Source organism: Tamandua tetradactyla, chromosome 4 (genome assembly GCF_023851605.1).
Source record: "Tamandua tetradactyla isolate mTamTet1 chromosome 4, mTamTet1.pri, whole genome shotgun sequence".
Lineage (NCBI taxonomy): Eukaryota > Metazoa > Chordata > Mammalia > Pilosa > Myrmecophagidae > Tamandua > Tamandua tetradactyla.
In genome coordinates this window covers 193,599,263-193,622,464 of record NC_135330.1, presented here as the reverse complement: position 1 = coordinate 193,622,464, position 23,202 = coordinate 193,599,263, and the positions used below count along the sequence as shown (strand labels likewise).

At 47.6% G+C, this 23,202-nt stretch overlaps 1 protein-coding gene and 1 long non-coding RNA gene across 5 annotated transcripts in view; one reads left to right on the top strand and one right to left on the bottom strand.

The window, feature by feature from the left end:
- Window positions 1–18,542, bottom strand: part of LOC143681692 (uncharacterized) — a 48,238-nt gene extending 29,696 nt beyond the window's left edge. Inside the window, exon 1 of one of the 2 annotated variants that reach the window (XR_013174784.1) lies at window positions 18,340–18,542. This is a non-coding gene — a long non-coding RNA (uncharacterized LOC143681692). The remainder of the gene's footprint in view (window positions 1–18,339) is intronic. The other variant, XR_013174783.1, reaches the window with a different exon arrangement.
- The window catches only part of FLT1 (fms related receptor tyrosine kinase 1), a 170,208-nt gene that overhangs the window by 128,197 nt on the left and 18,809 nt on the right, over window positions 1–23,202 (top strand). For all 3 annotated transcript variants that reach the window (XM_077158937.1, XM_077158938.1, XM_077158936.1), the window contains 6 exons: window positions 6,241–6,347; window positions 9,243–9,375; window positions 14,080–14,184; window positions 17,286–17,399; window positions 19,461–19,549; window positions 22,770–22,926. In XM_077158937.1, coding sequence (XP_077015052.1) covers window positions 6,241–6,347; window positions 9,243–9,375; window positions 14,080–14,184; window positions 17,286–17,399; window positions 19,461–19,549; window positions 22,770–22,926 — 705 coding nt within the window. The remainder of the gene's footprint in view (window positions 1–6,240; window positions 6,348–9,242; window positions 9,376–14,079; window positions 14,185–17,285; window positions 17,400–19,460; window positions 19,550–22,769; window positions 22,927–23,202) is intronic.

Below are 23,202 nucleotides of genomic sequence, written 5' to 3'. Positions count from 1 at the left end.
TTGGTAATGGATGCTGGTGATGATAGCAAAACACTGCATATGTAATGAATGCCACCGAATTGTGCCCTTAATGCGGTTAAGATGGGAGATTTTGTGTTGTGTCTTTTGTTGCCATCTTAAAATTTATTTTTTTAAAAATAGGAACAGCTCAAAACAAAATTGTCTTGGGTAGGCAGCCTCTCCTTTTTTATCTCCCTTGTTCGGCTTTCAGTTCTCCTTTGTGACTCCTTGATCTCTCACCGTCCCCTACTTTAGTTCCTCTCTTCCTGAGCCCTGCCCCAAATTCACAACCCCGACCCACCCCTACCTCAGCACTGAGGAAGGATGTGATAAACGAATTCACAGGAATATGTTGGGGACTGCTGTCACTTCTCCTTCCAAAGGAGAGAATAGTGCTCACAGCAGAGAACTGAGCTGGCTGCTCACTGATTTCACACAGGAGGCCGAGGGGAGGGGATGGCATGCCTTCTTATTTCAAACCAAAACAATGACGCAAAACTGGCCTCGATGGAGGACTGGGAAAATGGTGATGGAATTCAAGTAGGATGATCTGAGATCTTTGAAGAGAATTCTTGGGGTAAAATAATTCAAACTCAAAAAATATTCATCTTAATTCCTCCAGTGGAAACTACACTGTCATAAAACTACATAAGGAATTAAAGAAGTAGGTTTTGAGTTTGGTTTTCTGCTGTGAGGGTCTTAGAGTCTGTGATTATAATATCTTATGTTTACTGAAAACTGCCCTGGGCAAGTTACATGCATCATCCCATTTAACTTTTGTGACAGATGTATGAGGAATGTAGTTATTTACAAATGAGAAGCGGAAGCACAGAGAGGTTAAGTGACTTGTAAAGGGTGGCACAGCGAGGGAGTGGCAGATCTGCAAAGTGGAGCCATGTTTAACCATTCTGCTCTACTGCCTCTCAACTGTAAGGCAGGCAGCCCACGACAATTAAGCAGACCCTCTGGAGCCAGATGCTTGGGCGTAAGTCCCAGCTTTACCGCTCATGAGATCTATAGCCTTGAGCAAGTTACTCATCTTCCTGGTGCCTCAGTTTTCCCATCTGCAAAATGGGAGTGTTAATAACAGTATGCCAACCTTATACGACTATGTAAGGCATAATCACTTAAAACAGTACCAGGCACATAATGAAAACTTTGCAGGTGTTAGCTAACATTATTGTTTGTTAATATGCTAAATTAAATTCCATTCCAACCAGACTTTCTGTATCATAATTTTCCTGGACCTAACCAGTGAGTCTCCCAAATGTTCCCAACCACAAAAATTGTATTTGACCTAAAAGAGTTAACCTGCTACAGTGAAACTATGTTCTAGAACCGATGTCACAGAATAACAATTTTTAAATTTTTAAATTTTAAAATTTTACCTAAAAATTACTCTTGAAAAGTGTACTTCAAATTTCATCCGAATACAGTATTTTCATACATCACTGTCCTTAAGAGTGGGGCTCCAAACTGGAGTTCACAGGCTTCTAAAAAGCTTTGTAAACAGTAATGAAGTCCTGCGGGCCAATTTTAATCACCCAATGAGCCTTGGGAAGCGCCATGGTCAGGTTATTGGATGGCTGGTTACTGGACTGCGCATAGAGCGAAGTGAAGCTGCTTGGTTTGTGCAGACTGAGCAGGAACCCTGAGAATCAAGCTTAGGCGTATCCGATTAATTTTCTTTTCTTCTCATCCATATGCAAATATCTTCTGAGATCTCCTCTTGAGAAGCCAAATGAACAAGAAACACCCTTCTCTTGAGGGCCCCATCATTTCGTGGGCAATAATCCCCCTATAAGTAGCAGTTACCTGACATTAAAATGATGCTAGAACCAGGAAGTTTCTCCTAAACCACCTAGAAGGGTTGAGTAAATTCCTCAAGGGAGGTGCTAACCCAGTTGCCTGCAGAAAATGATGACTGCTTTCGGTCAATGTCTGATTTGTTTTTAAAAGAAAAGACGTATTGTGATACATGCAGGGTGTTTGGGTGACAAAAATAAAAACTTACTCTGCACTTGAGAGCCAAAAAATGATAAGGGGGGAAGAAAGGAAGAAAGCCTTCAAAATAATTGCGAGCACTACGTTTACACACTTAACCTGCGAAGTAGGAGTGTTGTCATCCCCACTCTTTAAGGATGAGGAAACTGAGGCACAGAGGCATCGGACTAAGACACAACTGTTTGTAGGGTAAACATAAAGGGCTCTCTCTCTCTCCTGGTGAGATTTGAGATCAGACCCTGAAGTCGAGGCAGGCCCTGGGGCCAGGGGCGCTGGTCATCGGCTTGGAGTGTTTTCTTAACTTCTTGGGAAGCCCAGCCTGGCTGGCTGGCTGGCTGGGCCGCCTCTCAATTCAAGCCATCCGGGCCAAGCAGGGCCACGTGTCAGGGTTGGGGTCATACCGCCAGACCACAGAGCCCAAGCCACGTGCAAAGGGAGCTGTCAGAGCCCTTGGAAAGGCTCAGGGCCGGCAGCAGGACACTGCAGTCCCCAGAGAAGGCACGCCAGCCTTTGGAATCACAGTCCATCACCTGTGTGGCCCTGCCCTTCCTATCCCCAGGGGGCTGATAGGAAGCCTGGAGGGTCACTGATTTGGAAGTCTGCATGCTTTAGGGTCAGCAACCCTTAACAGTGCAATTGCTATATACTCTCCAAGGCTGCCACTTACTTGTCAGTATTGCAAGTACAAAAAAACTTGCACCTGCCCTGACCTTGGCCTTTCACACACAGGCCAGGAGACTGATGTCCGCAGGACCCCATGCTAACCCCTAGTTCCTATCAAATCCCACCCATGTTTCCTCTGGCTTCCTTTCCCCAGTGAGTGCAGCTGGGCCATTTCGTACACTGAGCCCATCAGCTGCCACCAGCCAGATGGAGCTAGGTCTACTCAGGCCAGGGTGGCGATGTTTGGCCTCTGAGAAAATCTCCAATGTCTGTATAGGAAGAGATGCTGCTGAATTGGATTTAAGTCTGCCCAGCAAAACAGTGCTTTTCAAGTAGAGCCTGAGTTCCATCTGTCAAGTGAGATAAGAGATAGAGCATAGATCTACACTGCAAACTGTCAAATTCCATTTTCAGTTTTCAGTAAGCAGTTTCAGAATATTAAGTGAATCTTTCTCTCCTAATACATTTTAATCTCGAAGTTGTTTTTGTAAGGAGTCGATTCCTGAAATGTGTAAGTTTTTGCATGCAATCACATTTGGTCCCACTGAAAGGAATTTTGCCTGAGTAAGGACTGTGGAATTAAGACTTCGGGGGTCAACTTCCTGCCCTGTGGAATGCGGTGGGAAAGTTCCCACAAGCCGAGGGGCCTCTCCCAGGGTATCCCTGGAGAAAAGCATCTGCAGGGGTGCAGTGCAGACAAGGCCTTGTCTCGCCGTGTCATCAGCCTCCCCACCCGACCCCCTCCCCGCCAAAGGCTCCTGAGCAGGTCCGTCAAATCCCACAGGAGACATGTGCAGTGTAAGCCAGGATGTGTGTCTCTCTGAGTGTGTCTATGTGAGTGTGTGTGAATAGAGCAAGGGACTGTTAGACCTCACACTGGCTGGGGAAGAAATTCAAACTCCTATGAATCTGAGCTTAAAGTAATCCTGTCATGAGGTCATTTGAAAAGAGAAAAGGAGATTTCAGTCCATCTCATCAGGTTCAGGGAAATGTCACCAAAATCTGACAAAGCAGCGAGGGAAGCTGAACTCCTTATTCATTCAACACCTTTTCAGGGGGCCAGCTCTTCTGAAAAGCAGAGCTGTAGCAGTGAACAAGAGAGCCCAGACCCTCCCTTCTGCTGCTTCACTCAGAACTTTGAACAAACTCCTCAGTTCAGATTTCAACACCCAACTCTGAGCAGCACATCAGGCCCTTTTCTGCTCACTACTGTACACCAGCACCCAGAACACAGCCTGGGACCCCTGCAACCGAGCCAGGGTCCCAGAGCACCAGGGGTTGGCCCTGAACTCTTTGACAGTGCTGGGGAACCCTTTGGTGCCCGGTAAAGCCGAACAGAATGTATCCCCTTGCTGACCCTGTCTGGTGAGCGGAGCTCTAAAGAAGAGAAAGCGGCCCCAGCCGTCAGGAAGCTCACAAGGTCTGGGAGAGGAAGCACGGCGCTGTGGTGGGGCCGGCACACTTAAGAAATGGCCGGGATTTTGGTGTGATGGTGCAAGTGTGAGGACAGCAGGAGATGATGGGGAGGTGGGCAAGGTGAGACATGAAGTGTTTGAGTTTTTATGCCAACAGCAATGAGGAGCCAATGATGGGCTTCAGGTAAAGGAATAATCTGATTAAGGATGGGACTTAGTGAGATCCCTCTGGCAGCAACGTGGAGAGGAGCTGAGTACAGTAGTCCAGGCAGGAACCCATAAAGGCATCAATTTCAGTGGTGACATTGGGGTAGAAGAGGAGGAGACAATCTCAGGTGTCATTTGGAAATAGGGTGGGGGACCTTCTAATGGAGAGAAAATGTCAGTTTCCCCTCTAGACAAAGAATACCTGGTGACAGGGACCAGGGCTTGCAGGAAGAGAATGATAACTACTTGGTAGCTGGATGGAACAGGGAGAAGGAGGAGCACCCTTGAAAGCTTAATGTTGAAGTATATGGAGTCAGATTATCAGGTTAAAATCACAGCACCATCCCCTGCAGGTGGGGTGACTGCGGATAGGTGGCTTTCCTTACTTAGACCATGCTTCAGTTTCCCATTAAGGACAGTAAACACTCAAGAAGTGGCAGTGAGCATTCTTCTTGTCATTCTCCCATTTCTAGCTTGTGGACTTGCGATTATCCAGGACAAGGAAAGTGGACTGGCTCCAGCTGCCTGCAGCATTTGGTTCTGACCCATCCTCCAGCTCCTCAGACTCCTCCTTGGCTGTCCTGCTCTACTTGGCCATAGGTGCCCTGTGATTTCCGTCTGGGTCCCCACTCAGGCTGTCCCCTCTATACATCATGTCCTCCCCTGCTTTCATCTCAGCAGGTCAAAATGCATTTCGAACACCACTTCTTCCAAAGACCATCAGCTTCCCCCAAACCTCTGCCACTCCCTCAATCCAATTTCTGTGAATTTGCCTTAAGTCTCATGGTCAGTTTGTAAGAGAGCTCCTTGAGAGTAGGAATGTTCTTGTACTCATTTCCCATCTCCTCCAGCCCCTAGCCTCGCCTGTAGTAGGATCTCAGCCTGTGCTTGTTGGATTGAAACCGAGAGCCCATAGAGGAAATACGCATCTCTCAGATGGGGCTCCCAAAGCCACTGACTTCACAGGGGGATTGTGAGGCCTTGGCATATGAAATGTACTCTATGTACATAACCCCTAACTGACCAAGTTTCCATTGCTCTCGACCTAACTTAAAGCTAAGCCTTCTGCTTTCAGTGAAGTTAAAGGGTAAAGGCGTCACTTCAAAATTCCTGGAAAATTGTCCTCTAGAATCAAGTATTAGGACAACACTGTTGTGGCCTGCCAGAGAAACCTTTTACAAATCCCAAAGACTTCCTGTCTGGAGGCATTGCTGGAACACTTTGGGACCTGTCCTTTTGCTCTTGGAGGAACAGTGCTCAGCCTCTGAGCTGTGTGTCTAGGAACTGAGGTGACTGGGAAGTGTCCTGCTCCATCACTTCCGTTTCTCATCCGCAACCAGCGCCCTGCAGGCTGCCTGGTGAACCGGTCAGAAATAGAGCCTCCCAGACAGTGCGGGAGCAGGATGTGGGGTGGCTGGTCCAAAAGGAGTGAAGCAGGCAATTGTGACAGTCCTTGAGTTTTATTTTTATTTTAAAATCGACTTTGAAGAATTCTGTGAGTCCCACAGGAGCCCTTTTATGTCTTTATTATTTTTTTCTTTTCTCTTTAGAATTTCCTCTAAGACCCATCAGAGAGATTTGACCTGCACCAGATTTAGCACTTTAATGGGCTCTTGTTCCTGTCATAATTTTTTCCCCATTTTAATTTTTTTCTCTGATTTTTAATTAGCTTTCTCGGGGATCACAAAGTTTGCAAACTCGGCAGCAAAAATTTCTGGGAACTCTTCTGATGTGTGAGTTTCAGATGATAGCGTGTAATGATGTCATCGTAAAGCCTGCCTGCATCCGTACACACGTAGGACAGGATCCATCCCAAAGACCTGACTCTTGCCCCAGCAGAGCACGGTTGCTGTTGGCGATCCTCTAGGGGCACTGAATCACTTTTACGAAGCCACAAACATCCCAAATTTGAGTTTCTTTGAACACCCTCTCGGTGACTTTCTCTCTCCAGGGACCTCGGACAAGTCAAACCTGGAGCTGATCACTCTGACGTGTACCTGCGTGGCTGCCACTCTTTTCTGGCTCCTGTTGACACTGTTTATCCGAAAACTGAAAAGGGTAAGAACACATCTGAGTAAGTTCACTGCTCCTTTTACAGAATGTTCTAGAATGCCTGGTCTGATGCCTAGGGCAGGCACTAAGCAAATGTTAGCTTCTTCCCTTTCCCTCTCGCTCCTGTCCCTGCCCTGGTGAACACTGCAAACAAATCATTACGATGGCTCTCAATCTCAAAGTAGGGTGCTCAAAGGAAAATTTAGAACAATGAACAGATGACTATTTCTTAGGACCAGAGTGATATTTTTAATTAAAAAAAAGGAATAGAGTCTTTAAATTATAGACCCTCCCCCCCCACCAAAGTCTTCATGATCTTAACCTCACTCTTCTAGGAGAGAAAAAGGAAAAAGCAAAATAAAGATCCACCTCTGACTTATCTCTCACAACATTACAGAAACTCAAAGAGGTGTAGTGCCATCCCAGGCTCTCTGAGTTCCACGATCCTATGCAGTTCCTTGGAGTGGGAGGTTCAGGTCAGAATTTAGGACCCCAGGTTTCTAGCACGAAGCCAGTAGGCTGGCTTACTTCTGTGAAATTCAGCGGGACAAGAGCTAACATTCCTTCCTTCGTTGGCAACGTCACTCCTGCACGCAGGCCTCACCTGCCGGGTGTGCAGAGGAACAGCATGTGTGAAGGAATCAGATTTATGTCCAGAAAGATTATTTCAGTTGCTTGAGAAGAATGGACCAGAAGGGGCAAGAGTGAGTGATGGAGCACCATGCCATCCATTTCTAAAAATCTGAAAATCTGGTGTCACGAAGAAAGGTTAAACACAAGAGATAATATAATGAGAGGTTGCGTAAGACAATCACTTGACAAGTGGTTAAAAGTTGTGGCGGCAAAGAGGCGCGAGGTGTCCAAAAAATATTTCCATGTGGTTTCTCTAACTACAGTATAAATTCTCCAGTGCTGATAACTGTATTTTATCTTTTCATTCCCATTTTGCATAGGGCCAGTAAGTATCAATAAAAGAGCTAACATTGATTGATACTTACTATGCACCAGGCCCAGCTCTAACAGTTTCATGTGGATTATTTAATTTGATATTCACAAGGACCCTAGGAGCTGAGTGCCATTATCATCACAATTCCATAGATAAGGAAAATGGGGTCAGAGAGGTTAAGTCACTTGCCCAAGTTCACGCAGCCTGTCAGGAGCTAAGCTGTGTTTCCACCCCAGGAGTTTTGCCTCCCTCCTGGGCTCCTAATTGCTTAGCTGTGTGGCCTCCATACCAGGAGCTATAAGCTGCTCAGTGTTAATGTCAACCGAAAGAATAAATATTTGTCAACCACGATCCTACTATCGGACTCTCCTCAAAGCCCTTCTCAAGGTTTGTTTGGGATTTCCTCTCATTTGCCTTGAGAGAAACCATAAAGTTCCCGAGGTGCTCCGCGGGGAGGGTGCCTTGCGCTGCCTGCTCCCCCTCTGTCACCACTGCTGCCGGCCTGCCTGCGTCTCCTGTCTGAGACCCAGATGTCCCCTGCTGGGCTTCCGCTGTCCTCGGCTCTTTGAGGATTGGAGATGGTTTCCCACAGCCTTGGCTCTATTGGACATTGAAGAGCTGAGTCCAAAAGCCTACCCAGCAGCTTCTCTAACGCAAGCCCAGCGCCCTGGTTGAGGAATTCAACTCGTTACAGTCTTAGGGACGTTGGCGTGCCCCGACGGGCTGGGTCCGCACAGGCTAACACCAATGGCAAATGCAGTTCGTGACAGACGTGCTGCATCGCTTTTCTCTGTTTTCCACCCTCTGTGGAGGCCAGACAAAGCTTTCCGCCTTGAGCTATTTGTCACACATTTTAGTGATAATTTTTGTGAGGAGAAGGGTTGGGAGTGATGGATGAGGTGAGCTGTGACAGCCCAAAACCCGTGAGTAAGGGCTGAGGAATGCGGGTGGGTGGAAGGTGGTGTGTGTGGAGGGGCTGTCTCTTTACTTGAACTCTGACCTTGCTTAGGGAAAGGCTATGGAAGGAATGGCCCCACAAACTCATGTAAATGGAGTTTACAGAGCTTCTAGGCAAGAGCTATCAAAATCCACCTTATATGGGCAAGAATGCTTCTCTTCTGTCCTATCCAAGATGCTACCCACAGAAACACAGCCATCAATTGTACATTTAATTAACAGGAAATACACCCCACTGATAGGAATCTAAGACACTAAATGCCTAGTTAGTTAGCTATCATGTGAAATAAAGGGTATTTTCCAGGCTTGATCTGAGCTACTGAGATAAAGCCAGCCCTTCAAGGCAGGTGCCCACCTCCCCCATGGGACCATCAACGACCAAACAAGCTCAGGCTTTGGCAATGTGTCTTTATTCTTGGCCTTTGAAGAAATCAACTTCTATTCTTATAGAAGGTGGAGCTCACCCTAATCACACCGAGGGACCCTAGAGTCTTTTCGGGTAGCTGCAACAACCAAGAGGTCAGGCCTTCTAAGTTTCAACACCTCCTACAAAATGTGCCTCTCCCTGTCCCGCGTGGCCACTCCTGACCTTTCCTGAGAATGCTGAAAAGCCACAGTCGTGGGCGGTGGGGGCCCATCTGTTGTGTATATTCCTGCAAGTCCAGAATGGTCATGAAAAGTTATTTTTAGCCAATGTTTGGACTGATTTTGTAAAAATATTTTGCATTTTTAAGAGAAAGTCTATCATGAAAAACAAGTCTGGGTGAGGATGTCACTGGAGAATCTGCGTGCATTTCATCCAAGACAGGGTGATGGAGTAGCACAGAAACATGGGAATTTTAAGGAGTTGTTCAAAGGCAATTGCACACTTCAGTATGAGGTGTGTCTGTGGAGGTAGAGGGGCACTTCATATACCTGGCCACACAGGTTCAGCTAAATGACCAAAGGGTGGAAGTTTCTTCCTTGTTGGTGACTTGGAGATTCTCTTTCTTTCTCAGTCTTCCTCTGACATAAAGACTGACTACCTGTCAATCATCATGGACCCGGACGAGATGCCCCTGGATGAGCAGTGCGAGCGGCTCCCTTATGAGGCCAGCAAGTGGGAGTTTGCCCGGGAGAGACTTAAACTGGGTAAAGGCTTTATTCCATCGGAATGGTGCTGCACACACACCAGGGCAGGTGGGGAAGTGGGTTAATGATTCTCGTGGAGTGCCAGGGCGTTCACTCATCCAACACCTCTGAGCAGCTTCTCTGAACAGATGCCACACTAAGCCCTGGGGGCAGAAAGGTGTCTGGGCCCCTTCCCTCAAAGGGTTCGGTCTGGCAAAGGAGACAGACACAAAAGTGGATAAGAAAAGGGGAGAGCAGAGGATTTATTCCAAACAAGAGACTTGCAGGCATTATATAATATTCTATATAATGATAATCATTACCAATTAGCAATCTGGGATCCAGGACATAATTCAGAATGGTGAGTACAGTGTAAATCACACATTTGGTGAAAAAACGGGCACGCTTCCATGCCCTGGATCAAAAACCCCTTCTGCAGTAAATGCGCACATTACATCGTTTTAATTTCCTTGGGTGTTCGCAATGTCCAGACAAAGAAAATCCTAGGGTCATTTAAGTTGAGCTTTTCAAGAGCAAGGACTGTTGTTTTCCAGGTAACATCAACGCTGTAAACAGCAGGCAGAAGTGCTTTCCCTGGGCTTACCCAGTTCCTCTGGCCCAGACGTCACAATGCAAATTCATTTCTAGCCCATGGTGCAACAAAACAATTGGAGCCTCAATTACTCCTGCCCAAAAACATTTGGATTGTGGCTTCTGAAAGTTTTCCATTCATTCCTGTGTATGCCAGAGTCATTAGGAGTTGGAACTAGGAAAACAGATTGTGGCTCCAGCACTGCTGGACCCTCTCACTCTCAGTGTCACAAGTCTGTTGCACCAAATTCAATGGGCATCCTCGCCCCCTGCTCCCCTCCACCCCAATACACACTAACTATACTGGGGTGCAAAGGGGACAGAGGGGAAGAAGTGGCTTTTCTGTTGTTCCTCACTTAGGCCTTAAAATGATTCTGCTTACACTGCTTCCTACCATGAGAAAGAAATGGCCCCAAGGGTACGTTCAGTTTGGCTTAGGGAGGAAAGTTAGAAATCAGTAAAAAGCTGGAGAGACAGGCCCAAGCCAGCAATAGTGGCTGACAGGAGAAAAAAAAGTCAACTAAATTTAGAGTAGTTAAGGGCAGGTGGCACGCTGGATGAGTTCCTTCTGCGAGTCTAAATTATATGGCAGCTGGCCCAGCCCCTCAGTGACCTTGGCAGGGAACGTGGGATAATTTCTCCACAGCCATGAGCCATTCTCGGCCACGCTGCTTTCCAGAGTTATTAGTCACAATCAAACATGATTCTTCCAGTGTAGGACGCATGAACTTCTGTCCCATCTCCTCCTTCCTTGGCCTGGTGTCACTGCAACCGTATCACAGAGAAGGAGACTGCCAAGCCTCCTGTCCATTTTCCCTGGGCTGTGGGGGTGCACATAATCCCTTTACAGGAGCTTCTCCTGGGTGAAGATTTTTCTTATCATTCTTTTCCATCCTGGAGTTGCCAGATGCTATGACATGGCTAGTGTCCACTTGAGTGTCTTTGATGGGTGAGAGAAAGCACGTCAGGTCTGCACACTTTGTCTTTGCATGCAGAGGGGCTGCAAGGGCTAGAAAAAAGATGCTCCTTCCAGTAGTAAGGGAGCAGGGAGGCCCAGAGATTTATTTTTCAAACCAGATACATGACAGAAAGTAAAGTAAAGTAGCGCCTGGCAAGTGACAGGAATCAAGATTCTTCGGGGGAGGGTGGGGAGAAAAGGCTGACTGGTCGCAGGTCCCGCGGGGGATAAACACAGAGAGGTTTGCAGGCCAAAGCCGCGTCTCTTCTCAGCTGTGTCTACTCGGCTGCTTGCTTCCAGGGGTCCTGGTAAGGCAGTCAGAGTTCATAGGACCTGATGGGCAGATGCAAGCGGATCGTGGCTCAAAAGTATTGCTATCTTTAAAATTCCTGAAAGCCAGACACAAAAGAAGCCTGTTTTGGTGGTGATGCCTCCTGGGATACACTACTTCAGCTCCTATACTTTCATCACAGAAGATGGGATCACGTCTGATGTAGCATCTTTCAATGGAAAATAATTTAAAGTCCGAATTAGAATAACTAGTACAGGAAGCAACATAGGGAGTCTGGAATTCAGCGAGGGGCAGGGCCTGGGCCAGCACTGCTTCTTGGAAGACATGGCTCTGAATACCAGGGAGGGGACCACCCCCCATAGGTACACACTCTCCCCAGAGTGGCCCAAGGCCATTTCTGGGGGAGATTTCTATATCCTTGTATTGTATGGCAATGATCTAACCATTCCCCAGCTAGTTAGTGGACTTCCCCGGCTAGTTAGTGGCAATGCCTAGCCTAGGAAGACTTTCAGGGAAAATGAGGATCAGGGGAGGTCAAGTTCAGTGTGGCTGCGCGCCCCTCCCACCCCAAACAGAAACTGTGGGTCTACAGAAAGACTTCCAGTACATGAGTTGATTAAATAGCCCATAATAACCTCCTGCTATTTTATGAGGCAGCAGTCTGCATCCAGGAGCGTAAATGAAAAGGCCGAAGGAAGCCAAGTGAGCACTGGTTGCATCTCACCAACAGAAGCACAGTCTCTAAGCAGTTGTTGAAAGTTTGTCCTGGAAGAGACTTGGTGGCATGGATACTATGGGTAGAAGGATTCTGCCTGCCCCCAAGTAAGCTAGAGTCCTGGGAGTGTGCAGAGAGTGGGTGGGGAGAGAGCCATTATCCTGACATTTCTCAGGCTCAGGGTACTTTTCCTCCTAGATGGGAGAAGGCAGCGTAGAAAAACAAGAAAGACAGAGAGAGAGAAAAGAGAAGGGGGAGAGGGAAGGGGGAGAGAAAGTGAGAGAAAGAGAAAGAAAGAAAGGAGGGAGGGAGAGGAAGGGAGGGAGGGAGAAAGAGAAAAAGAAACAAAGAAAGCAATGAATAAACCTCTAACTGAAAGGCACCAGTTTTTACAAATCTGGAGAAGGCATCTGCCAGTACTCTTCCTGTAATCATCTCAGCATCCATGTGTTCTGTCCTCCTCTGAGGTTCTTTTATCTCGACTTCAGAGCCCCCATCCGGGTCTGTTTCTTGGACAGCTTTGCCGGAAGGAGAAGGCAGAGGCTCTGTGCCTCCCCACACCCGCCAACCCACAGTGCAGGCCCGACCGGACCAAGTCCCTGTCCTGTCCCCAGCGTTTCCTCCTAGTGCAGAGAGCGCTCCTATGAAATGTGTGCCAGGAACAGCCTCTGAGAGTCTATGTTGAGGACCTTGGGAGTTTAACTTTCCCCCTGGCCTCAAAGGGGGCTGGGTGGTGGTAGAATATCATAAACAGAGGCAGGGGTGCACGCTTTTTTGTCACTGAGCAGTGGCGCATAACTGTGTACAAGTTCTAATACAATGAAGAAGCAGAAGCACTTCATTGCAAACTTCACAAGAAATGTAAAACGGAAAAAAAAAAAGACAAACATGTCCTTTGGGGGAAGGGGTTGGAGTATGAGGAAGGAAGGAAGGAAGGTTAGTGGACTGAAGGCCCATTATCAGGACAGTCTGAGAAAGCAGACTGGGTTGGAAAAGGAGGGGTTTGGTTAAATTAACACTCTAGCTGCCAGGATTCATTTTTGACCAGTGGCAATTATTTTTCCATCTAAAATGGCTAAAAAGCAGTGATTTTCTGGGCTGACACTTCCTTCTGTGACATCAACCTCAGGGTGTGTTGTCCTTCTGGGATCTATTTTGCTACCTGTTTTCTGATGGCACAAAAGGAAGTTTCCTGATTCCAGAAGTAGCTGAAAAATTCCAGGGGGTGCCCTCCCCAAGAAGCTTAAATCTCAAGGTCTTAACGCCACTGGCCCCTCCAGTTTCCTATGATTAGATGAGACCTGCTTTGGGTATCCTTCAAATTCCCAAGGGCTACTCTTCATTCTGCACTAACCTACAGGGACCTTGGGTGTGCCCGGGCCTCAGCTAGAAAATGGAAGACTCAAACCAGGTCCTGGTAACCTCTGAGCCACATGGGGTCATGCAAGGGCAGGGAAAGAAACATGATAACTGTCATCATGGCATAAATAAACAGGTACCATGAAAGAAATCTTGCTTTGTTATTGTATTTGGCAACGCCTCTCTGTGGTTGAAGCAAACTACCAGTCATTGATAGACTGAGATGCCAACCCATGAGTACTTATAGTAATCATGTAAGGAGATGTTAGAAAGACTGGGAATATGTTGCCTGACAAGGAAGTATGAGATACGATTTAATAATTATTTCTATGCTATCAAGCACATAATGGCCAACAGCAGTGACCACCATCCTCTATTTCCCCCTCTTTGATGAAAACAGATCAGCGAAAGTCTTGAACGACTTTAAGTAGCAAGAAAAGAGGGTCAGGTTAACCAGAAGGAAGCCTTATTGGTAATAATGACATTAAACAGTAGAAAAACCCACCCTAGGAACTGGCAGTCTCCCCTCCTCCAGGCCCTTGCTGGCCATCTACTTGCACCACATGCCTTCTGGGTACCCCACCCCCCAGCTGTGAAGGATATGGGGGCCTCAGAAGCACAGGAAAGAGTTGGAAGGAAGAGACTCTACAAATTATCCCTTACTCTGGCTCCTCTGGGGTCAGTTCATCAGGATTCCATTCAAAGCTACAAGTCTAACATCCACATATAAGAAAAGGCATTTCCTTCCTGAAAACAACTTAAACTCACCCTGATGGCTTGGCATATACACTGTCTTCTTTTTCACTGCAGGCAAATCCCTTGGACGAGGGGCTTTTGGAAAAGTGGTTCAAGCATCTGCATTTGGTATTAAGAAATCACCAACATGCCGGACTGTGGCTGTAAAAATGCTGAAAGGTATGTCTGCTATGGTTTGGTTTTCAACTGACCCATGACCTTTCTGCATCCCGTCAATGCTGGTGTCAGTTAAATATGGCCTAGCAACAGAAACGAGTGATTGCTGCTCTGCCCACAAAACTTTCACATCCCGCATCCAGTGGGATGTCCCTTTGCTTCAGGAGTTTTCGATTAGGTCAACAAAAGTTCAAAATAAACCTGGTAAAATGGAACAATCCAGCACTGTCCTTGAGGAAATGATCTCTGGTACCTCAGAGGTCTTTCTCCTCCCACATCTCAGACCCTAGTCTATCAGGGACTGAAGCCCACTGTAAACACACGGCAGATCCTCTGTGAGCCTGCACACCAGTCCCAAAGGCTTGGCTTGGGCTTGACCTAATTACAAAGTGAAGCCAGAATAACTGACCTAATCAGAACCCTAAACTATTACATACCATCAAGCCCTAAACATCAAACATTTTCTCTTTAGAAGTGGGGAAGACCTAATTATCTTCCTAGTGCTGACAGATACCACCACTCTGTGAAGCCCTGGGAGGCAGGACCAAACCACAGGATGATTTATGACCGCCTCTAGAAGACAGATTGAAACTGAAAAACAATGAAAACGTGTGACCCAAACTTCTCAAAGATCCATTTGTCCTTCAAAGTGTAGAAAACACTTCATTGCCCTATTCTTGGTGGAATGTTTGTATTACTTCAACTCATTTTAAGATTCCTAAAGCAAAAGAATCAGGACTGAAAATCCAAGGGCAGTTTTTTGCTCGTCAAAGTCTCCAGCATGTTGCCAGGGAGATTTAGAGGCCCGGGAAGCTGTATGCTCCACAAAGCAGACAAGCAGGACACCTGCCACAGGCTCCAGGAGAAGGTGCCGTTTGCTCAGGGAGACAGCAGCGTTCTTCATTCTCTTCCGTCACTAATACCAGCATTTCAAAAACCCCATGATCTTTTTCTGCCTCAAAAGATTGCCAGGGCCTGATAAAACTCTACAAAGAATCTGACAGCTCGACACTGAAAGTAGGGAGGGAAGGACTTTTGTCTGGGATGGACAATCCAGATGGCAGGTGTTTCTGAGAGAATTACTTGAGTTCCAGCACATCCCTCCCTACCCACCCCAGATTCTGAAGAAAAGCAGCATCAACGTGCCTTCTGCGTGAGAAAGCACAAGGTTAGACACTTGATCTATTACCTAGAACCACATGGAACTGCCATTCTTCCTCTTTTTTCTCAATATCCTTGTGAAGTAAATATTATCATCCCCCTTATGCAAATGAAGAAGTGTGGCCGAGAAAGGTGAAACAGCCTCTGCAAGGCCACACAGCTCCTGGGGGCAAGTCTGCAAGCTTTAAGTTCCCTGCTCTTCTTTACCACACCGCAGTGCCACAAAATGGCGGGCTGCAGAGAGCCAGGCCTCTGGAAGTGGCCTGGTGCTCCAAAATCCTGAAAATGATCCGGCTTTTTGGAGGCAATATACTATCCAACCTGGAGACAATTTGAAACTAAGCCTGGAAGCATCCGCTTCATCAGCTAGGGGGACTGATGAGGTTGAGGGGGGAAAGATTCTGACTTTGTGGATTGTTTTTAAAAGCCCAAAGAATTTATCACATATAATGCAGAAATAATGCATGTAATATATTTGTCTTTTAACATAGCTTTTTTTTTTTTAAGTCATTAGCTTTGGTTAAAAAAGACTAAAAACCACCCATAATATACAAATCCTCAAAAACCATTTTAATTCCATTTTCTTGCTTAAATTAGTTGGCTGTCTGTTTTGGGGAAAAATAGAAAAGGCAGAATGTCAAACAAAGGTCATGAGTCAGGAGCTCTCTCAAAGGGCCCTTGAGCAAAAACTTTAACCTTTTTTGGGCCTTACACTTGTGATTGAAATGAGAAGGGTGATCATATCCTTTATCTGTCCAACAAATATTTGTCGCACTTCTACTGTCAGCTAGCCCCAACCCCACTGGGAAGCTTCTGGAGTTTTCCTAGTAATTACTGAAAAATGACCTGTGCCTATAAAGCACCACATCGGTATCTACCACAGTGTTAAATGCACATACCTTTGACCCACTTCCAGGACTAAGTCCTACAGAAATACCTGCACCTGTGCACAAAGATTACTGTAGATTACAGCATTAGTTGCAAGAGCCAAAAAAAAAAACCCAAATCGTAGACAATCCAGGAGTGTCATCTGTCAACTCAAAAGGGTGACAAATGTCTCTGATACACTGTAAAAGGGGGGAAAAAAACAAACAAAAAAGTATCATTTATGTCAACCAAAATGATGACATTTCTTTCGGTGTATGTATATATATACATATATATATATATGTCTGAAATCCCAAACCATTACTAGTAGTTGCCTCTAGGAAGATAAATGTGTTGGGAGCAGTTTCACTCCTAACTCCATATACATTATATGGTGGAATGTTTTACAGTAAGAATTTATTACTTTTATGGTTCTAAAAATAATTTAATTGTTTAATTGTCTTAGAAACTAACCAATAAGAACAAACAGACAGAGCAAAGTTAATTTACTTCTTAAATTCTGCTAATGTGTCTTATCTCTGAGAATGAAGCTGAAGTCAGATGCTTATGGACCTTTATAATCCAAGACAACTCTGCAGACGCCGGTGGAAAAGCTTATAGGGAGAAACTATCACATGGCAAAGATGTTTACAGACGCTGCCATTTTGTGCTCCTTGCCTGCTCCCTGCCCCTTTGTGACCCCTATCCCCCTCAACAAAGAAGAGAGTGAGAAAGAGAGGGGAGGCGTTCTGACAGAGGGAAACCTCTGGAGGATGCTTTCACCAGGTGCCCAGCTCTCAGTCAGCACTTTGCTGAGCAGGTCGAGGCCCACGAAGAGGAAATGCCCAGTGACTAACCCCACCACCGCTCTGGGCCTGACTGTAATCAAAAGGATGTTGCATCGGGAGGGTGGGGGGTAATGAAAACAGTCTGGAGACTTGGCCTTTCTGCAGAATGTGGGGAAGTTAATAAAGCCACCGGCTGGGCACTGACAAACAAGGAGGGCAGGAATGCCGCCTCGGGCGGAAGCAGCCCCATTGTCCTGTTGCCCTGACCCTTCCTTTCTTCTCACACAGAGGGGGCCACAGCCAGCGAGTACAAAGCTCTGATGACTGAGCTCAAGATCCTGACCCACATCGGTCACCACCTGAACGTGGTCAACCTGCTGGGTGCCTGCACCAAACAAGGAGGTAAACCCACCTTCCGGTGCCCATCCTGGGAGCAGAGCACTCCCATGTACAGCTCCGGCCCTTACCTGTGTCCCTCCTCACTGGGAAAATGGCCTCTCGATAGCTCAGCTTATCCACTCAGGGAAGGGCACTCCCATCCTAGAAAGGATCTAGCTAATTACGAGGTTCTGAAGAGGACTGACCCCCTTTTAGATCTCTTTCCACAGACTCTAGGTCTTGTGGGGGTATTTTCCTCTCACGATGATGTAGAGGGAGTGTGACCAGAGCTAAGGCGAAAGTCTAGGAGGCTAAGTATTCCTTGAAGCTTCATCTGAAGGAATGAGTCACCTCTGAGAGGATCCCAGGAGGAGGTGATGTTGGGGACAACCAGAAGGTCCTTTTGGGTCTGCCCTGGATTCAGGCCTCACCCACTGGGCAGGAGGCAGGGGCAGGGCTGTGCCTTCTAATGGAAGCTCTGGCATAGTCTTACAGACCATGGCCAGGTTAGTGCTTAGTGTAGCCCAGACTGTGACAGAGCCAGAAAGAAAGGCGCCAAGGACCTGTGCAGGGGAAGGTCTTCCAAGCTTTCAAGGCGGGAAGAATGAAAAAGTTAGTTGGGGAGCCCCACCTGCTGGGAGTAGCAGTGGAGAGAAGCTAAGGGCTGGAAGGCCAGAAATAGAGTGCTGGGGCCCCGACAGCCCTTCCTGCACACTGAGGACTGACAAGCTCCTTCTCGGCTCTGGCCATCTCCTTCTGTTGGCCTCGGTTTTGCGTGTGTGGAGCTGCCCGGGGCTAAGCGGGCAACCCACCTCTGTCTGGGCCTCTGAGCTCCCCTTAGGATGGAAACCCCGCCGGAAGGTGGGGACTGCTGGGCCCCGGGCAGGCTCCCCAGATCGCCGACTACTCCTGCCCATGGCGGGGCGACTGGAGTAGCCCATGAGACCCCTAGAAGCAACCTTACCTTCCGTAACTGCGAAGGAAGAGGTGTTGTCAGGATTTCTCACAGTCTTTTAAAAATCAGCAAAATTCCAGGGTGTACCCGGCCTGCGCCAAGCTTGAAGAACAGGGGCCCCGGGGCCTTACTGCTCCCAACATCCGCGGGGCCACAGGCCTTCCGCTCCCGGCATGCTCCGGGACAGCCTCCCGGTGGGACATCTCCGGGGTCACACCCAGCTTAACCCGGAAGTTGTCCCTCCCTATAGACACACCTTCCTCTCAGCCCAAGGGAGGCCGGGCCGGGAGAGAGTCATCCAGGGGCCCCTGCGGGTCCCGTAGTGCTGCTGGGCCCTTTCCCAACCCTCCTGCTTGCTTTAGCCCAGGGATCAGCAAGCTAGGCATGCTGCTTAGAATGTTTGACATTTTTTAAGAGTTGGGAAATAATCAAAAGGAGAAGAATATTTTGTGATGTGTGAAAATTATGGAAAATTCAAATTTCTGGGTCCGTACAGTTTTACTGGAGCACAGCTGTACGCATTTGCTTGTATTAACTGCTGCTCCTTGAAGCTCCCAAGGCAGAGTTGAGTTAGTTGCATGGCCTGCAAAGCCTGAACTATTTACTCTGGTCCTTTACAGAAAGGTTTGTGGAGCCCTGCGTTGACCCTTTCACAAGCCCCAAGGTGAATACCCCAAGGCAGCCAGGCTGCTGGGAAAGAGGCTGCAGGGCAGAAATGGCCTGTTCTCTGCACTGGGTAGGGCAGGAGCGGCTTAACGCTCCCGGGGCCTGGGTGGCAGTGACCGGAGGCCCCTCTCCCCTCCAGGGTCTGGCTAAGAGGCGGACAGGTGGCTGTCAGTTTAGTTGCAAGCCCTGGCTTTTGTCCCCCTCCCCCAAAGTTCTTGCTTTCTTTCCCCTTCAATGCTTTTCTTTCATCCGCTAAATCAACCCCAAGCCCAAGAAATACTTTTGTATTTTTTAAAACCCTTTCTCAGGTTAAATTGAAAAATTGACCCAGCTTATGAGCCTCTCACCCCAAAGTTGCATTCCTAGACCCTGCAAACTTAAAGACAGGGCGGTTTGAGGCTTCTCTGGCAGGCGGAAGGCTGGCAAATAAATGGCTGGCTGAGCGTTTGCTGTTTTGGCTGCAGGGCCTCTGATGGTGATCGTTGAATACTGCAAGTATGGAAATCTATCCAACTACCTCAAGAGCAAACGGGACTTATTTTTTCTCAATAAGGTAAGTGACTTGGGGGTTGGGGTTTCTTTAAGACACCAGTGAATTTCCGTTAAGGTTGTAGCAACAAAAAGCAAGAGAATTAACTCAACCTATACTTTTTCCTCCTTTCCCCATTTTTTCCTTGCATCATAATCTGTCACACTCTTTTGTGGACAGCACAGAGAATCATTTGATACCAGTGTTAACAGTGACAATGTTCCCTAGCCATCTATCTAAATCCCTGTTAGATCAACAAGATAATTTTATTTCATATATATGTATATATATTGTGTGTGTTGTGCATATACATGTACCAATCAGCTAGTTCTTGAAGGAAGATGACAGAACTACAAATATCACTGTTTATTAGATTAGAGAAATTAAGACTCAATCAACTCAGTGACTTACGCAGTCAGCAGTAAGTGAGTGATAGGGCCAGAGCTGGAAACCATTTTCTCCCCTTCCTATTGCCTCTTCCCTCTCTGCCTCACACTTTCACCACTTGTCTCACCCGTGCATGTGCTTTGAACCAGCTTTATTCCACTAAATGAAGGCAAACAAGGCGTATAAAGACACTGGACAGTAGAGAAAACGTAGTACAATTTTGGCCATGTGACCTATGACCCCAAGCTGGCATCCTTCTCGGGAAAGCCCACAGCCAGGGGACACTGATGGCAGCATTATTAACCATTACTCAGCAACACTGGCAACGAGGCCACATAGTGATGTCGTAGTAAATCACTCAGATTCCAGAGCCAGACTTCTGGGATTAATACCTTTCTCTACTGCTCACAAATCTGGGACCTTGGGTGAATTACTCAGCCTCTCTAAGCTGCAGTTTCCTCCTTTGTTAAAAATAGATCCAGTAATAGAACCTAATTCATAGGATTGTTGGGAAAATCAAATGCACTCAATAAATGTCCCGCGCCCGCACCATGGCCACTGAAATGGAAAGATTGGGAGGCTCTGACTTAGCGCCCCGGGTCTGTATGGTGGACGAAGTGTCCGACATCCAAGAATGGTGCCCCTCTCCCCTGGGTATCAGTCTTCATGTGGCACACCGAAGAGAACCACCCAGCAGCTGGCCCTCTGCTCATTGCTCCAGCTTTCATCTAACCAAAGACCCAAGTGTTCTTTTAGGCTGGTAACGTGCACACGAGAATCTGTCTCCTCCCATTTTGAACCATGCCCTGTTAATAGCCAGAATCTTGAGACTGAGCAGTTCAAGAAACTGTATAATCAGCTGTTTCACATTCTCCGCGTATAGATGAGGCCCAGAGAATACACATAACCCGCTCGAGGTGCACATCGCCCAAGAGGTAAAGCCAGAGGGAGGGAAACCTGATATTCCTGTCTCCCCATCCAGAGCGTTTTCCAGGCACCCCACAGGATGAGGGGAAAACACATAAGAAAAAGTGGGAAGTGGTGCCCTGGGAGCAGTGCAAACTCCCTCCAGCTCTGAGCTCCTGGACTGGCTTCAGGAAGAACTAAGCCAGGAGAACACCCCAGGGACCTGGGCAGGATGGAACGTCTGGGTTCGTGCGTCCTTTGTTTTGAGGACTTTGCTTCCTCCTCTGGCTGTATTTAATGATTTGCCTCGCTGCACAGCTTGGAAAACCCATGGCTGCTTTTCAGATTTAGAACCTTAAGTACTAGAGAGAAGAGAGAAGGTAAAGGGAAAACAAAACCCAAAGGCCAAGTAGAAATGGGACATTTCATTTTCCAAACAAATTCACCAAGATCCTGAGATATTATTTGTAATGAGTTCACTGTATTCTCTGAGTCTGAAAGTCCAATACATTAACCTTGATTCAACGGAGATGGTCACCAATAAACAAAGCTGAATTTACTACTGACTGGGGATGTGGGGGCAGAAAGGGGGCAAAGGAGCTTGTGTTAGGGTCCTTGAAGGCACACCCCAGTCTGTGACTTCCGGGTGGCATGAGCTGAGCCATTGGTGGCCTGGCTAGCACTCTCTTGCCCCTCTTTCCTGCCAGCGCTCTTTCCCTGCTGCCTTGTCCTGTGAAGAGTCTTGTGAAAAATAAACTTCCAGTCCCCAACCGACTAGAACCAAACCTGCCTGCCTCCGGGGGACGCAGTTGTAACACTCTCAAGCCTCTCAGGGGGGTCACCTGGGGTGGTGGCGGGTGTGCACCGTGAGTTCAGCCTCCTGTCCTGCAGCACCGGAAGGTCTCATTCCCGAGGGCAGGAACCCCGGGACCCTCCGCGCACTCAGAGGTGGTCGGGCTGTCCCTCCTTCCTTCTGTCCTCCGCTTGCTCCCACTGCGCCCTCTAGCGGACGGCCCGCGCCTGCCTCCTGACATCTCTAGGGAAACCTGGGGCAGGGTGGGCGTCTGGGGAACCCTGCCCCACCCTGGAACCAGGGAGCCCCTTGGTCCAGTCATGAAGCACGGAGGTGCCACTAAAGTGTGAAAAAGTCTGCGGGCTTCACACAGATACCCAGAACCAACACCTGCTTTCCTCTGAGTTAGGAAATGAGCTAATGATAGAGCTTTTCCCATGAGGAGAAGGAAACCCAGAAAAGCAAGGTGACTGGCTCAAGATTGCCTCATTAGTGGAAGAGTCAGATGAGGAGCCAATCACAGGTGGAGCCTTTTTGACCCTTACTGAGATCAAACGATATCTTTGTTTTGAGTGGGAGACAAAAAAAAAGTGTTCAGTCCACTCCTTCCCCAGAGAAACCAGAGGAGTTGGTAACTTACAGCCTTCTCGATGACTCCTTCTGGGGTCCTTTTCTCTCATTCATCTCCTCTTTCCCAGGAGGGATGTAGAGTGGACAAGTGGTTAAGGGCACCGTCTTTGGTGTGGGTCAGACCTGGGGTCACGCATTGCCATTTTTGAGTCATTTGTGGCCTTGACCACTGGACTTCTCTGGGCATCCCTGTTTACATCCATAAACAAGAACAACTTCAAAACTGGTTGGGAAGATTACATGAGAAGATGTCCCAGCGTCTCTTAATATGCTGCTCACGCCGAGTGAGTGCTCAGTAAATAGCAGCAGCTGTTAATAGTTCTCTAGCCCCCCAAAAACCCTAGCTAGAAACCCAGTCAAAGATGGAGGAGACCCCACCATTAGCCAGGCACCTGCCCACCATGGGTGGGGCCTCAGTGGAATGATGCTTTCCCAATGCAGACCATTACCAGCTGGAGGGGTGAGTTGCCCCCTGCTGTCCTGGAGCTCCCTTTCACCAGGGTCCTTCCATTCTTGGTCTATCTGAAGGATGCTGCATTGCACGTGGAGCCCAAGAAAGAAAAAATGGAGCCAGACCTGGAGCAAGGCAAGAAACCAAGACTAGATAGCGTCACCAGCAGTGAGAGCTTCGCCAGCTCTGGCTTTCAGGAAGATAAAAGTCTGAGCGAAGTTGAGGAAGAGGATGGTAGGTATTCATTCCTTCCTCTCCTTCAGTGTGAGATATTTTTACAACATCTGTGCATCACTGAAAAGTTTTTCTTATTTGTCACCCTAATAAACATCCGTGGGAGACTCAAAGGGTAGTGTTCTGAAGGAGAAGAGATTTGAATTAAGATTATTTTCAGAGTTACTAATTTTGACAGGGAACTGTACATTCCTCTCCCCCCAGGCCTTTCTGTCTGAAGGATCATCTCCCTCCCCCGTCCCCCCATGTTCGGGTAAAATGGGCTGGAGGCCTGGA